This window comes from Tetrao urogallus, assembly GCF_951394365.1.
Source record: "Tetrao urogallus genome assembly, chromosome: 17".
Classification (NCBI taxonomy): domain Eukaryota; kingdom Metazoa; phylum Chordata; class Aves; order Galliformes; family Phasianidae; genus Tetrao; species Tetrao urogallus.
Window position 1 is genome coordinate 4,642,639 of NC_136830.1, and position 15,650 is coordinate 4,658,288.

At 57.7% G+C, this 15,650-nt stretch overlaps 1 protein-coding gene across 1 annotated transcript in view; it reads left to right on the forward strand.

Annotated features, from left to right (window-relative positions):
* NCOR2 (nuclear receptor corepressor 2) overlaps positions 1-15,650 on the forward strand; it is a gene marked incomplete at both ends in the record, with an annotated part of 116,611 nt that overhangs the window by 62,618 nt on the left and 38,343 nt on the right. The window contains 3 exons of the mRNA XM_079543796.1: positions 7,102-7,226; positions 8,167-8,339; positions 10,450-10,512. Coding sequence (XP_079399922.1) covers positions 7,102-7,226; positions 8,167-8,339; positions 10,450-10,512 — 361 coding nt within the window. The remainder of the gene's footprint in view (positions 1-7,101; positions 7,227-8,166; positions 8,340-10,449; positions 10,513-15,650) is intronic.

Consider the following 15,650-nt stretch of genomic DNA (forward strand, 5'->3'; position numbering starts at 1 on the left):
GCTTGGGAGCATGAGCGTGGGGGGACAGCTGGGGGCAGGCAGTTGGCAGGAAGGGCACTGGGGTTTCTGACCGTCCTCCTGTGCCTTCAGGAGAGGTTGTGCCGTGTTCCCAGTGCCGTGTGTGCTTCGTGGTCACTCCTGCTGCTGAGGACATGTGGAAAATTAGGGAAAATTTCTTCTCTGAAAGAGTGGAGAGGTGTTGGTGCAGTCTGCCCTGGAAGGCGGTGGGGTGACCATCCCTAAAGGTGTTCATGAACCGTGGGGATGTGGCACTGAGGCACGTGCTCAGTGGGCACGGTGGGGGTGAGCTGACTTGGTGATCATAGAATCATAGAATGGCCTGGGTTGAAAAGGACCACAAAGACCATCTAATTTCAATCCCCTGCTATGCACAGGTCGCCAGCCACCAGACCAGGCTGCCCAGAGCCACGTCCAGCCTGGCCTTGAATGCCTCCAAGGGATGGGGCATGCGCAGCCTCCTTGGGCAACCTGTTCCAGTGCGTCACCACCTCTGTGTGATCTTAGAGGTCTTTTGCAACCTTAGCGATTCCGTGGTTCTGTGAGGGCTCAAGTGGTTAAATGCCAGAGGTGAGATGTAATTGATTTATTGCTGGGGAGGGGAGATGGGCATTTCATCAGATGAGAGGAGCAGTGAGGTCAGATACAGTTGTGTTTCCAGTGGCCCTGCACTGTTGCTTTATGCCATTTCTCATGGAGAGGTCGGAGGTGTTATTTGCTTCTGGAGGCTGCGGGGGGCTTGTGAGAAAAGGAGAGATAATTACCAGTAGAAATAACGTTCCTCTAGTGTCAAGATGATCATTGTGGCCTACTTATTAAAAACATTAAAAAAAACAAACAAGGATCCCTTCGTTCCCTGGCTGCTGGTCCCCTGGCAAAGGCTATTCCTCATAAAGCTGCTCCTTGCTGCTAAAAACCTCCTGCCAAAAGTGGGGACTTCACACAGCTCTGCTTCCAGTTTGTCACCAAACACACGGGCTGCCGGTGCGAGGCACGGCCCTGCAGGCACTGAATGGAAGGGGCACACATCCAAGGCATCATTGTGCTCAACGTTCGGCTTCCTGAGATGCAAATGCTTCCAAAAATAATCCTTATTTAACCCTGAAAGGAGGGAATTGGTGCTAAAAGGAATAACTTCCAAGTGCGTAATTTCGCAGTGGGGAAAAAAAAAGTTTGAATTGTGGTATGATGCTCTGATCCCATGCTCAGTGTATGATAAAAAGCATACATTTTGGTGGTGCTGTCACAAAAGCTGTGCCTGTTCAGGTGTGTTTCCTAGGGGGCTCTGCAGTTGCTCTGCAGGGGGTTTCTGAGCACATCTCACTGCTGACAGCCCCGATTCTGTAGCAGCACACCGGCCCTAAAGCTGCCGATTGCTGCCATGAGCGGGGCTGTTGGGCAAGCTGTTCAGCCCGGCTGTAGCAGCATGAGTGCTGTGCTGAAACCGTGCTGGAGGAAAAGGGACTTTGTGTAGTTATCCCTTGCGGGGAGCACCGTTCCCTTTCCGGAATAAATCAGCACCAGGCATGGCCAAAGCACTGGGCCATGCTGAGCTCTCAAAACTGCGGGAACGACATCTGTCCTGAAACAACTCCCCAGATCTTCTCGATTTGGGGTTTTTGGAGGGGATGGGTCTGGCTCATTCTGGTCCTGGATGTGCAGGTTTGGAGGTGGCTGGAGCCCTGCTGTGTCCTCGTGGGGATGTCACAGAATCACTGAAGTTGCAAAGGACCTCTAAGATCACCAAGTAAAACTCCAGCCCGCCCCCACTGTGCCCACCAACCACGTCCCTCAGTGCCACATCCCTGTGGTTCCTGAACAGTTCTGGGGGACACTGATCCCACCACCTCCCTGGGCAGCCTATGCCAATGTATTGCTGCTCTTTCTGAAAATTAACTTTTCTTAATATTCAACCTGCCCCCCCCCCCCCAGCTCATGCACTGCAGTCAGTCTGCTGCTGGGCTGTCTCAGGAGTGGCAGTAGAGGCTCTTCCTGTCCGTGTTCCCTTTGCTCCTGAACCCCATTCCTGGTGATGCCCCATGAGGTGCACTGTACGCCCGGTGCAGCCCCGTCACAGCTTTCCTTTAGCCCTGCCACCCTCCAGGCAGCTCAATGGGCGAACACAGTGGAAACTTACATTCCTGAAATCCCAGCTGCAGTTTTGGGGGTGATTACATGAGAACTCTGTTGGCCATATTTGGGAAAACCGAAGGATGCGTTGCTGTGGGAAGATTGCTGCTCAGGTCCCCTCAGCTGCCACACAAGGACAGCAGTGAGAATTTGGAATTGGCACCAGCTGGTGGGATGTGGCCACTCTCCTTTGTGGTGGCACCAGCATGGAATACCAGCTGCTGATCTTAATTACATCTTGGTGGTAGTTTAAGTCATGTAACAGTGATGTGACCCCCCCGGCTCACCCCACGCTCAGACCAGTGTTCCTGAAGCAGCAGGTTGGTGCAGCCCTGGGGCGAGTGTCCCATGCTCATGTGAGTAGTGATGGGGTCGGGGCCACTGCTCTGCGTGGGGATGGCATCCTCGTGGTGGGGCTTGGGTAGGAACAGATTTGGGATGAGCTGTTTTAATGACAGTTTTTGACTGAGAGCTGTGAGCCCATCCCCTCTTTTAGGGAGCCAAGTGGGGGGGGTCACTGCGCAGCCAGGAAGCGGAGCCTGGCAGTGGGGCAGAGCATGGCATGCAGACCACAGAGAGGAGGAAACACGTGTTCCCCGCCTGGGAGCAAGTGGGGCTCCTCTCCACCACTTCCAAATGCTGTGCATTCATCCCCTCGGGTCATTTTCCCTTTGCAAGCAGTCAAATCACTTCTCAAAAAACTCAGCAGTGACCCAGAAAAGAAACATTTCCACTTATGGAAAAGCCAGGGATTGCGTGAGCAGGATCCTGTACAATTGCCTCCGTGCTTGGGTGAGATCACTGTGCCATAGGAGGGCGTCCACCAGGCTCCACGTATCAGTGCCCACTGGGCTTGGCTGTGCCAAGAGGCTCCCAGCCATAGAACCATGGAATCCTAATGGTTGGAAAAGACTTCTGAGGTCATCGTGTCCAGGCATCAGTCCATCACCATGGTGCCAAGGGCCTACCAGCTGCACTCCTCCATTGTCACTGTGCCCCAGTGCTGTCCTGTGGTTACCCAGTGGAGAAGCAGCACAGCCATGGGGCAGCCCTGTGCTCCCTGCTGAGCTCCCTAACATTTCCCTTATCAGATGTGAGCCTGTCCTGCCATTTCTTGTTCACTTCCCCAGCCAACAACATCCAACCCAACGCTGGGCCGTGAGCGATCAAAGTGGTGCAGCCAGCAGACATTCCTCTTGCCCTCCTTGTTTTGGCAGCGGCTTGTTTGGATTTGTGGTTTCTCCCAGGAGCAGAGGGTGCTAAATGTGACCATGAGAAGCCTGGCTCTGTGGCAGTGGGTGGCAGCAGGGGCTGAGGCGTTCCAGACCAGTGCATCAGAGGCTTTGGGCTCTGGGAGCCGCTTACGTGATGCGTATATACGTATTTGTGATACATATATGTGTATTCATAACCCCTCCTGCCTGTGCTCTGCATCCAGTGTGAAAGCGGGTGGAAGGAGGCACGTGGTAAGCCAGCCCCAGGCCTTTGCCTTATCTTGAGCTGGTTTTAATTTGCAGCTCTCTGATTGTGTGTGGTGACCTCGGCCCCAGCTCCCCTGGAGAACGTTGTAAATGCCACGAATCTGAAGTCACCCATGGGAGAAGGGAGTCAGCAGTGCCCCAAACATGGCAGAGGCACAGCCAGGGGTCTGCAGAGGGGAGGGGGCTGGGGGCAGCTCTGCCCAAAGCGTCTGTAGTGACATTGGTCACCGCTGGGAACATGTTGAGTGCAGAGCTCGTGGCTGTGATGCTGGCGTATGCTTGTGGGTAAGGGACTGGTGTGTCCAGCTCTCGGTGTGCCGGGCAGTGCAGGGTGGGGGCTCCACCTTTCAGCTGGAGGAGCAGATGGGAGGTGTTTTTTCATAGAATCATTGAGGTTGGAAAAGATTCCCAAGTCCATCTCCAGCCCACCCCCACCGTGCCCACTGAGCACATCCCTTAGTGCCACATCTGCCTGGTTCTGGAACACCCCGAGGGTTGGCGAACCCCCCCCCAACCTCCCTGGACAGCCTGTGGCCTTCAGTAGGAGCCCAGGGCGTGGTGATGGTGGTGATGGAGGGGATGTGATCCAGCTGCCAAGTGGCATCCCATGAGCAGGAAATCCAGTGCTGGGGCAAGAGTTCCTCTGAAAACTCTCCCATCCCTGTCCCCATCCCAGCAGGATGGGGCTGGGGACTGGCTCAGGGTGGATGTCCCCAAGGACCCCCATGGCGTCAGAGGAGAGTGGCGCCCTGGGCACGGGGCTGGGCCCAGTGGAGAGTTCTGGGCTGTGCTGTGGGCAGTGAGGTGTCCGCGTGGCTCTGCTCGCCTGCTGCAGCCCTGTGTGTGTGTGTCACCATGGAGGGGACGGGGAAGGCAGGAGCAGTTGGTTCTCTGGAGGTTTGGGAGTTTGCAAAATAAATAGCCCTGCGCTGTAGGTTAAAGCTTGGCATCCTCACGGATTAATCACGCCGGCTGCAGCCAGCGCTGAGAGCCCTGGTGACGAGAGCTGTGGTTTATAGATGATGATTCATCGACTCGACTTAGAGCGACCACGTTATTCCAGCAGATTGCAAAATCATAAGAGGAATGTTGTGGTTAGTTTACGGCTTAACTATGCAAATCGTCAGGAAGCCTTCGGAGCCGGAGAACGTAAGGCACAGCGAGCCCGGATGGCTGGGCGCTGAGCAGGGGCCCGCGGCCGGCGGTGGGGCTGGCGGGGAGCGGCGGTGAGCGTGAGCCGGGTGCTGGGGAGGTGAGTGCTGGGGGCTGGGGCGTGATGGGCTGACGGCAGCACGGCGGCCCTGGCTGGATCCATGTGGCTCCGTCACAGTGCTGTGGGGCTGGGGAGGGTGAAGGTGCGGAGCGGCGTCCCACATCCTCCCACCGAGGGAGGAAGCAGAATGGGAGGAGCCGCACCTCTTCCTCGCTGCTGCTTGTTCCCAGCCAGACCCAGGGCGCTGCAACCTGGGGGGCAGTGAGCAGTGCTGCGAGTTGGTCCGTTCTCAGCTTCGGTGTCTTCGGACCTACCTGGAAGCGGGTGTCCCCTGGATGCGATGTGCCAGGCAGGCAGGGCGAGACGATGTGGGCAGCCGTGCTTGTGTCGTTGCGTGGGGCGGATCGGTGGGGCTGCGTGGGGGCTCCCAGCGGGGCTGGCACCGCTCTGCTCCTCCCACTGCTGTGGGGTCGGAGGTGAGCAGATGTTTGGCATTATGGAGCAGCAGTGAAGGAGGCCGCGTGGCTCTGCGGGTTCGGAGTGGGACTGGGCTCTCGCTTGCACGTACAGCATGCGATTTGTCCCGGGGCCTTTTTAAATAAACAGGATGTGTTGGCAGCAAAACCAAGCAGCGCGATGCTGGGGAGGAAGGGCGGGCGGCAACAAGAACGCTTGGCCTGGGAGGGAGGGATGGAAGGGATGGCCCTGCTCGCTGCCACCAGCCTCTTCCTTGGCCTTGAGCGTGTCCCTTTGCCCCCTGGGTGCCTCTGCCTGGGGCCATGGGACTGTGCTTGAAGGGAGGCTCCATCGAGCAGTTTTGTTGCTGGCCCGCAGCTCATCCCATGGCCGACCCACCTGCCGGCCCGCCTCAAAGTGGGGCAGCGTGAATCAGAAGGCAGCATGGGCTGGTAATTGGGGAAGCATTTCCTGGCCCGTCACGCTTTGGGATGGCGTCCCATCCCTTGAATCATCCCGAGCTGGGCCACAGCCAGGGCTAAGAATAGGCGCTGTGCACCATGGGCAGCCTGAGGACGGCCGCCTTGGGGCAAGGGGCTGGCTCCCAGCTGTCACCTCCCTGTGCCCAGTGTCGGTCCCAGTGGCTTCAGGGCTGAGTTTTGGGCATGCAGCACTGGGGCTGGGTGGCCTCTGGTGTTTCTGTCCCCACGCAGTCCTGGCATTGAGCACCATGCCCTAGCTGGAGCAGGGCAAGCACTAGAGGGCATCCTTGGATTAAGATGCTCTCTGCAGTGGGAGAAGCGCTGGTTGGTGTCCCACCACCTTGGCTTAAGACCTCCGCAGAACAAGCCTGGAGTCTGCTGGCCCTCCTCTCCAAAACAAAACACTCTTGAAGAAGGTCTGGAAGCACTACAGAACTAACCTGGACACCGCTCCCCTGCTGCAGCACATGGGGAAGGGCAGAAGCATGGGAGGCGATGGCTGAGACACAGCCTCCTCCTCACGCTCCCACGCAGCCTGGCTCTGGGCAGGTCCCTGCCATCACCGGCAGCTCCTCCTGGGGCTGAACCCATGTGGGGTTCACTGCTGCCTGCAGTGTGACTCAGGGGGTCAGGGAGTTCAGGGCAGTGCGTGCTGGGCCATGCCCCTTGCTCCTCTGCAGCCAGATTCCAACTCACAGCCAGGCTCCCTCCAGGTGCCCACTGCTTCTCTGCGGAGTTTGGGACTGGCATACCGGTTCTGACACTGGTGCTGGACCACCTGCTGGGTTCAATCCTTTAAGACCTCAATCCCAACCTAATCCTGGTGTTGCTGGCTGCATAAACTAGGAGCAGGATAGCTGAATAAATCATTTCCGCCTCTAATTTTCTTTTTCTCTGAAATTCCTCTCGTTTGCTGGTCACCAAGGGGAAGGGAGGTCAGGGGAACCGGGCCTCCCCAGCATCCTCCTTCCTGCAGCTGTAGAAACAAAATCTGGGAACACCACAACCACTGCGTCCCTCCCTGGTGTCACCATGTGCTCAGCCCCTGTGCTTTGCTCTGCCCCCCAAAGGGCACAGAAGGGCTGCTGCACTGTCTGCCATGGGAGGCAGAGCATGGCATGGCCACAGCTGACCCCACAGCCCCTTAATGCCCCCACAATGCTTTCAGCCCTGCTGCGGATGGGCACCCCACAGCACGTTTTCCTCCTGGCCACTGCCCCCTGGTGTAGTTTGGCCACAGTTGTTTGGGTTGGCCCAGGTGCTGCCGTGTGCCTGGCCCTGCACTGAGAGTTTGTTTTGTTTTATGTGCCTTGTTTTGCAGCAGCAGCAGCAAATGCCCCGGAGCAGCCAAGAAGAGAAAGATGAAAAAGAGAAAGAAAAGGAGAAGGAGGGAGACAAGGAGGAAGACAAACAGGAAACAGAAAATGACAAAGAAGAACTGACAAAGTAAGTGAAGCCTTCCCAAGGTCCCCGCTGCCTGCAGATCCCAGGGTGTGGGAGCTCCCAGCTCCTTCCCAGCAGTGCTGGGATGTGGGATGGAGTGTGGGATGGGATGCAGCGGTGGGACGTGAGGTGGGACACGGGGTGAGATGCAGCAGTAGGATGCAGGACGGGATGCGGTCCAGGGCTGCCTGACACCATACGGGACTGCGTGTGCTCACCTCCTCCTCTGCAAGGAGGGAAGGAAGGGGAGCGCCTGCCCTCCTGTTCGTTCTCATCCCTGCTGCTCCCAAACATCTCTCTGATGTACTTTTATTTTTAAACCTGCTCAACCCGCACAGCCGCCCTGTTCCTCGGGCTTGTTTTGCTGTTGTGAGAGCCTCCCCGCGCCGCTGGAGCTGGCTGAGCGCAGCCGAGCGCGGCGCTTCACCTTTAGTGTTATTGATGTCAACGTGAGAGCTTCCAGAGTGAGGGATGGGAGCGGTTTTATGGCTGCACCCGCCCCGCTGTCTGACACAGTCATAACTAACAGGGAGCGCCGGAGCTGCGGCGGGGAGAGGCTGGCACGCGGGCTGCTAGCGCTCTGTAATGGGCTTAATGCTTGCTTTAAAGGAACATCTGGCTTCATTATATCCAGGCTGCTGAGACATTTACCAGCAGGTCCTTTTCAGGAAGATAAATGAGGAGGAGGCAGTGATGAATTTGAATGGCCTGGTATTAAACCTGTCTCTGTCAGGTCCCTGCGTGCACGCGGTGGTGGAGCTGCAGCCAGCTGCAGAACGACCCCCCCACCAGCAACCCCAAATTAGGCAGGAAGAGGGTCTGCGTGTGCAAAGAATGCTGACCCGCCCCTCCAAAAGCTCCCCGAGCACGTGCAGGGAGACGGTTATGTGACCTAAAACCGATGCCAGCCCAACGGTGATTTCTTCTCTCCCTGGTTTTGCAGGGACAAGAACGACGACACGTCCGGGGAAGACAACGATGAGAAGGAAGCCGTCACCTCCAAAGGCCGCAAAACCGCCAACAGCCAGGGCCGGCGCAAGGGCCGCATCACCCGCTCCATGGCCAATGAAGCCAACAGCGAGGAGGCGGCCACGCCGCAGCAGAGCGCTGAGCTGGGTGCGTAGCTGGGGGAGCGGGGGGCACGTGGTGTGCTGTGCTGACCAGCGGCGGTGTGTGCCAGGAGCCAGCGCCCTGGCTTTGCGCTCAGAGCAGCATTTCCCTGCTCGGTTCCCTGATCTCCCCGTGTTTGTCCCCAGTGCTCTTCTGCCCCATCCGACGGCCGCTCGGGGTAGGCAGGAATTGTAGCGTCCGTAGCCCCATTCGTGTGCATCTGCCTCTGGCATTTGCAGCCCTGATAGTGGTTACCCGTGGAAACTGACTTAGAGCAGCAAATAAATGAAGGAATTTGGCTGATTTTCCAATGTTTTGTACTCCGTCAAGTACAAAATTATGACCGCACCACCTAAGGCAAGTGAAAATAAAGCAGGGTGACTCCTCTCGGTTTCCTTTCCCCGCGGTTCCTTGCTCGCTCTGTTCCATGTGCTATAAATCACCCGGAGGTGTTTCGCTCCCTGTTCTCGGCTGACAACTGGCTGAAGCCTGATGGCGGGCGCTGCTCTCGTACCGCTGATATAAATAGTGCTGCGCACAGTGGAGCCCTGTGCTCCGTCTCAAACTTGTTCAGCAGTGCTGCAGAGAAGCAGCAGATAACGCCAGTAACTCAGATGGGATTTTTCATCCTGGTATCCCAGAGCTGAGGGAGCGGGGAGGAAAGGCTTCAGACCATGTTTGATTGAGAAAAGGAAATGGATGGATTTCAGTGGCAGATCTGAGCAATTGGTTACCCTTTTTGTCTCCAATCGTGCTTTAATTTCGGTTGGCGAAGGAAGTTATTGCATTCTAAATACTGATTGAACATTAAAAAACAACACAAAACCATACTGTGATTTAACTGCAGCGTGCCGAAGCTCCCAGTAGGCATCTGTTACATAACTGCACAACCTCAGTAAATATCGTTAATCAAAGCAAGCGGGCCATCGCTCTGACGGCTCCTTGCCGTGCAGTCACAGTCATCTCAGAGCTGAGCCTTGTGACACACGGCTTCAGGTAAATGGGAGAGCACTGGGGACACTCAGCTTCAAGGAAGTGAGAGATGCAGCCCCGCCTGGTCCCAGGGAGGGCATAGCTGGGAGGTCTCCATTTCCCTGAGCTATGGAGCTGGAGGAAGTGCCCTGCTCGGGTGGCACCTGCAGCTGTGCCCCACAGCCTGGGGAGGGAATCCCTCCATCTCAGGCACTGATGCATCCTCCTGCCAGGTTCAGGCCCTGGAAGGTGCTCCCTTCCTTGTCCATATCCTCCAGCCTAACCTACCGGCCTGTTTTCCATTCTAAAAGGACACTGTCAAAACATCTCTCATCACTGTTGAAATAATGCTTCGCCTGTTGTTTAGAGTAATAACCCATTGGCAGCCCAAACCGGAAATCTGTTTCCTTACCGCGTTGTTTTTTTTGCCTCTGACTCACAGCCTGGCTTGTTATTGTAGGGTTTGCTCTCGTGCCAGGCTGCCAGTGGGACGGGTGTGCAGTGCTGCACACAGGACCCCAGGCGTGGGGTGGTGACAGCCATCCCCTGCTCACCCTGGTGCCCTCTACTACTGCACATCCCTGGGTCGGTCCCCCCCAGATGAGGCTCTGGGATGTCCCAAAGCGCAGTGACAGGGTTGCTGTCCCCAGCAGCCACTGTCAGCAGGGCTCCCTTGGCAGATGCAGTTGGTGTGCCCGAGTCGCCAAGGTGACGCTGTTTCTCCATCTCTGCTGAGGGTGATGGTCCCACCCCACGTCTGCCACCTCCAAAGCACGCAGCCGGTGTCGGCTCCAGCTTAGGTACCTGTTGTTGGCGGGCCAGAGAGCGTGGCACCCGTTCAGCAGGAAATATGGTGCCTCCCTCGAGCCATCTGGCCCTGCTTCCAGCCCCAAAGAAACCAAAGCGGAGCCGTGCGTCACTGCGCTGCATCCCGGGAGGGTGCTGCACATGGGCTGCGGTGCCCCTCCTGCAGGAGGGCCGGGGGCACGGCGTCTGCGGGTGGGTTTGGGATGTGGTGCCCACCGCATCAGTTTGAGATGTCTGTGTGGTTTGGTTTGGAACGGGTTGTGTGGGGTGGATTTGGGATGTGGTGCCCATGGGCTCGCTCAGCCCATCCCGCTGACTGCTCTCCTTCCTCTCCCAGCCTCTCTGGAGATGAATGAAAGCTCTCGCTGGACTGAAGAGGAGATGGAAACGGCCAAGAAGGGTAAGAAGCCACTTTCTTTCTTCCTTGCATGGTGCTGACAGGTTGGGGGGAAGCGAGAGGGGTGTCAGGTGGTGCCGTGTGGGCCCAAGGAGCTGTTTGGATCCCTGGGATGGCAGCATGGGCGCAAGGAGGACGCCTTACTGGATGTTCCAGGTGTGCATGGTGCCAGGCTCAGTTCCGCACCTCTCCAAAGCTCCATCCTTGTGGTGATGAGCCCTGGCGCAGGCACTCAGCATTCCTGAGCTGATTCAAACCTTTGCTGAGGCCATCTCGAGAAGTGCTGTGCATGACACCTCCCTGCCTGCACTTCTCCTTGCAGTAACGGTGCTCGCCATTCTCTTGGCCCAAATCCCGTCCTGTTGCTCTGCTGCCGAGTTGCCAGCTGTGCGTCCTGCCTGCCTCACTGCTGCTCCTCCTTGTCCAGGAGGGCTGTAAGCGCAAAATTGAAATGGAAATGAGTGCTGTTTGGGAAGTGCACCTGCTCCAGGGATGCTGGTGGCACGTTCCAGAGCTCCCAGGTGCTGGTGGAGCTGCGCAGTTGGATTCCTTTGCCTCTGAATGTCCCAAAGCGCTTGGCTCACTTGCCTTAAACCATTCCAGCCCTCTTTGCAGCCCAGTGCCAATCCTGTGTGTTGCTGCACGCTGCTCTCCATGGATGCAGACTTAATGGATAGACGTTAATCAGGCAGCGTGGCCCGGTGCCAGGCGTGGGGTGAGCAGGTGTCGGGAGGGGAGCGCTGCCGCGGGGACCTTTGTTTTGGAGATTGCATCTGGTTGCAAGAAAAGTGCCTCTCTCTGTTTGATGCTGGATGTGCACTGAAGGATTCCTAAAAGCAGTGGAAGATGAAGTGTGCGAGCACGTTTCTGCTCCTGTAAGCTGGGCCTGGGGACCTGGATAGGGTAGGGGTTTGCTGCGTGCTGATGGCTGGTGTGTTCCGGCACCCGCCGCGTGCTGGGGAGCTGGCAGCAGGGCCAGCAGCCTCATGGGGAAAGAGCAGAGCTGCACAGAGCGCTTCCAAGTAGGAGAGGGCAGGAGTGTGTCTGTAGGGAGAGACAATAAAGGGGAGTACCGTGTTATTAAAGTTAACCGGGGGAACGAAAACCTAGCGAGAGGAAAGTTCTTGCTTAATGACACTTTTATTATGCAATAAACTTTGATTCACTCATCTGTCAAAATGTGCTGAGATGGGTATAATTACGGGGTAGCGTGTTTTTCTGGTGCTGTCTTGCTGAACAGGGGCTGTGATTACAGGTAAAAGCGGGAGGTTTTGGCTAACCAGGCTGCTCAGCACTGATCCCCGTTGCATTTTGGGTCTGGCTGATCTGGGTACTGCTCTGTGCAAGGCAATGTCTGGGCATCTGAGGGATCCCAAGCACGCAGGAGCCGGAGGCAGGCTGGGGAGGATTGCCCCATGCCCCACCAGGGCTGTGCCACACAGCAGCAGTGGAGTTGAACTCAATGAACCAGGAGGTTTCCACGTGACCTTCGTTACTCTTTAAGCCTGCTATCTGTTCTCGCCCCAGCTCTGGGTTTTCCCCCACTGCCAGCTTCTAACAAGTGGTTTTGCAGTTTTGCACTCCCAAAAGCTGTCACGTGCCAATGGCAGCTTCTTGCTCATCGGAGCTCCTCCCAGGCCGTGCCAAGGCTGTGTGCTCCTGGCACGAAGGACAGAGGCAATATGGTGCTCCCTGTGCTGTTCCTCCTCTGCTGGGACGGAAGGGCAGGACTGGGCAGCCTGGTGCTGCCTGCAGCACCGTGTGGGCACATCCCGTGCAGGCAGGGCAGTGTGGGAGTGCTGTGAGTTTGCTTTCCATCACTGTGAACGTGGAACAGCAGAGGAAAGGGCTTTTGGAAGAGCTGAGGCTTGTGGTGACGTGGGGCCCGGTGTGCTGGCTGTGTGAGTGCTCTCCTGTGAGCCTTTCGGTGTTTAATTCAGAACGTGAGAAGCCAATGTCAGAGAGCTAAATAACCCATGAAAACTCCTCAATAGTTCATTTTGGGCAGATGCACGATATTTCCTTGGATACAGGAGGTGGGTTTTTTTTGTTGTGTTTTTTTTTGTTTTTTTGTTTTTTTTTTAAGGGCTGATTTCCAAAGCAGCACAGAATGTAAGATGAATTTTGGGCCAGGCTGAACCTTTTTTTTTTTTTTCCTTTTTTTTTTCCCAGTCCCCATTCTGCCCATGAAACTAAAAAAAAAAAAAAAAAAAAAAAAAAAAAAAAAAAAAAAAATTAAAAAAAGTGGTATTTTCTTTACAAAACATTCATCTCTTCCCATTCTGGCACTGCCAAACCACATCAAGCATGGCCCCGCATAGCGCTGCCACTGTGGCCCCCCCCCGGTGCATCTGGGAGGAATGCTTCTGCCTCGTGTAGGAGAGCTGCGAGGATTTGCTCAGTGAGTGTCAGCGAATGGCACACAAAAGGCCTGTCAGGGGGAAACGCTGGGTAATTACTATAATTTACAGCCCACATTTTAATTTTGAGCATTATTTTTTCAACAATGAGGGAGCGGGAGTAATATCCGAACGAGGTGAAGAGAGAGCGCGAGGATGGCGCCGGGCTGCGGGCCGGGGCAGGAAGAGGGGAGGTAGGAGAGGGGCTGGGGAGGCCGCGGCGCTCCGGGGATGGACGCCCGCGCGGCCAGGTGAGCGCGCTGGGGCCGGTGGCTTCCCAAGGGCGGGCTGTGCGCCCTGCCCGCCCCGTGGGGCCGTGTGTGCGCTGCCGGCTGCTGGCTGTGCGCATCACTCACCTCTTCGTGCCGCGGTCTCCCACGCGTGGCAGCAGGGGAGGGCGATGCGCGGAGCTGCTGTCAGCGCTGCCGACCCCGCGTTCGCAGCACCGCGGGCTGCGCGGTGCCAGCGGTTCTCCAGGGCCGGGTTGTGGCGCGTCTCGGCTGTGCCAAAAGCGGCTCCGTCCCTGTACTCCGGGTGCGAGAGAGGCCGGGTGTTGCTCTGGATACCGAAGCATCGCACCCAGTCCCACCGCCGCGGCTCCCAGCCTCCCGCTGCGCCGTGCTCCTCCGTCCCTCCTTCGGGGCAGGGGCTGTGCCCGCCCTGCGCGGTGCCGTCGATGCCCCGCGCTCCCTGCGCTCGTCCTCAACCTCTCCACGGGTAGCGGGGCACCGCGCCGGGCTCGCGCCTCCCCAAAGAAACGCGCCTTTGATTCACTTCGGAGCGGAGGAAACTATGAGCCCAGCTTTGTTTCCCTGGATCCCTCCCCCTGCGCCGACATTCAGATGAGAGCGAGGGAGACAGAAAGTGAGAGAGGGAGGGAGGGAGCCGGTGCCAAGCGGCCGCACCCCTTGTCAGCTTGGGTCAGCGCCACGTTCGTTATTAATGCTCTGTCTAGAGGTCACATTCAGATGCAATGAGCCCTGGGTCAGCCAGAGGAACAGATTAGAGCTCGCTGCTCCGCACACGGCGCGGCACCGGCTCCGTCCACGGGCTGCCAGGAGCGGGGCTGCGGCTGCTCCCTCCCCTTTGCCTTTCCGCTGCTTTTTCTTTCTTTTTTTTTATTTATTATTATTTCTTGGCAACGTCGGGCATCTCCTGAAAACTGCACAGCCCCCTCCCGGAGCTCGGGGCTGCGGAGCGAGGAGCCGGGGAGCTCACACCGCTCGTGCTTCCGACGCCCGCGGAGCGTTGCGTGGCCGGGCCATGCGTCCCCCCCGGCTCCGGGCGGCGGGGTCAGCAGCCCCCTCCCGCCCCTGACCCGCTTTCCAGCCCCAGCAGCCGCTCCAGCCGCCCATGGCTCTGCGATCCTCTCGCCCCCAGGATTTAAGGAACCGGCTTTGCTTTCTTCTTTTTCTCCGCCCGCTGCGAGGGAACGAAAGCAAAATGAGCGGGGAGGGCGCGAGCGCAGCGCTCGCAGCGCTTGGCAGCGGGCAGCCGTGCCCGGGGGGGCTTTGAGGAGCGCCCACCGCCCGGCCCGCTGCATGCTGCGGCTGTGCTCCCTGCCCGGCGCAGCGCGACCTGCGGCACGTAAGTACGGCAGTGGGGTCAGCGCGGGGGGAGGATTGGGGCAGCGCCGTGCCGAGCCTCTGCCGCACCCGTTACTCCGTTGGATGGGGCTTTGGTGAGGCTGCCGACCCGGGTGTGCGGCGTGCCTGTGTGCGTGGCGTGTCCCCTGTCCCTCCCCGTGCAGAGGCAGCAGGTGTTGGGGGTTTTGTGTCAGGGTTTTGTGCGTGGCACCACGCGTCGGCAAAGATTGCTCTCCGGTGGGGACCGTGGGCTCCATCTGCTCCCGTTTGCCAGGCTGGGTCCCGCTGCAGATCCCAGCAGAGCCCGGCTGCTGGTAAACCTTTGCCCTGGGCACAGCAAACCACCCTGGCCCCCAGCATTGCGCTTGGTGCTGTGCTGAGCCCAGGGGCACTGAGCCAAGGGGACGATGAGCAAGGGGCCGGTGGCTTGTTTGCTTTGGGGCAGCAGCCTGGCTTGTGGCACGGGGGGGAGGGCTGCCCTGAGCAGTTGGTTACCGGACATCCCCTTTTTTTTTTTTTTTTCCCTTTTCCCTTTTTAAGCAGCATGGTGATGGAGGTTGCAAGTTTTGCAGGCTGGGAACTGCAGAGTTAAAGCTCCAACTTGCTTCTTGGCTTGCCCCGGCCTTTTGTGGTGCTCAGCGCTGTGTGATGCCTGCGTGCTGCGTGCAATTCGATAAGCCCCGGTGCTGGGACAGGGCAGGATACAGCACAGCTGCAGCTTAACCCTTGCTGTGCCGGGTCGCAGGAGTGGCTGTTGGGCTGTCAGTGGGGCACAGCTCCCAGGTGCACGCATGGCCACCACAGGAGCCTTAACCTGGGACATGCTGAACTCTGCAGCACCAGAGCTGGTAGCAGCCTGGAGAAAGAGTGTGGAGACATGCGGGCAGTCCCTGCTCCCATGCTGTGTGCATTGTGGCCTCTGTTCTGGAAAACCCCTTATAAAAGAGGAAAGTGGTTTTTGCAGGTTCATTCCCTGCAGGTTTTCAGCTCTTGCAGTCACCATTTGCAGCAGCACCGTGCTCAGACTGCCTGTTCCATACAGGTGGTGCTGGGCAGGAGCTGGGGAGCTGTGCCTGCAGCATCACACCGAGCGGACCCGGGGCATCCATCCTTGTGCTCATGCCCCACGTTGCTCATTGCTCCAACACACCATATC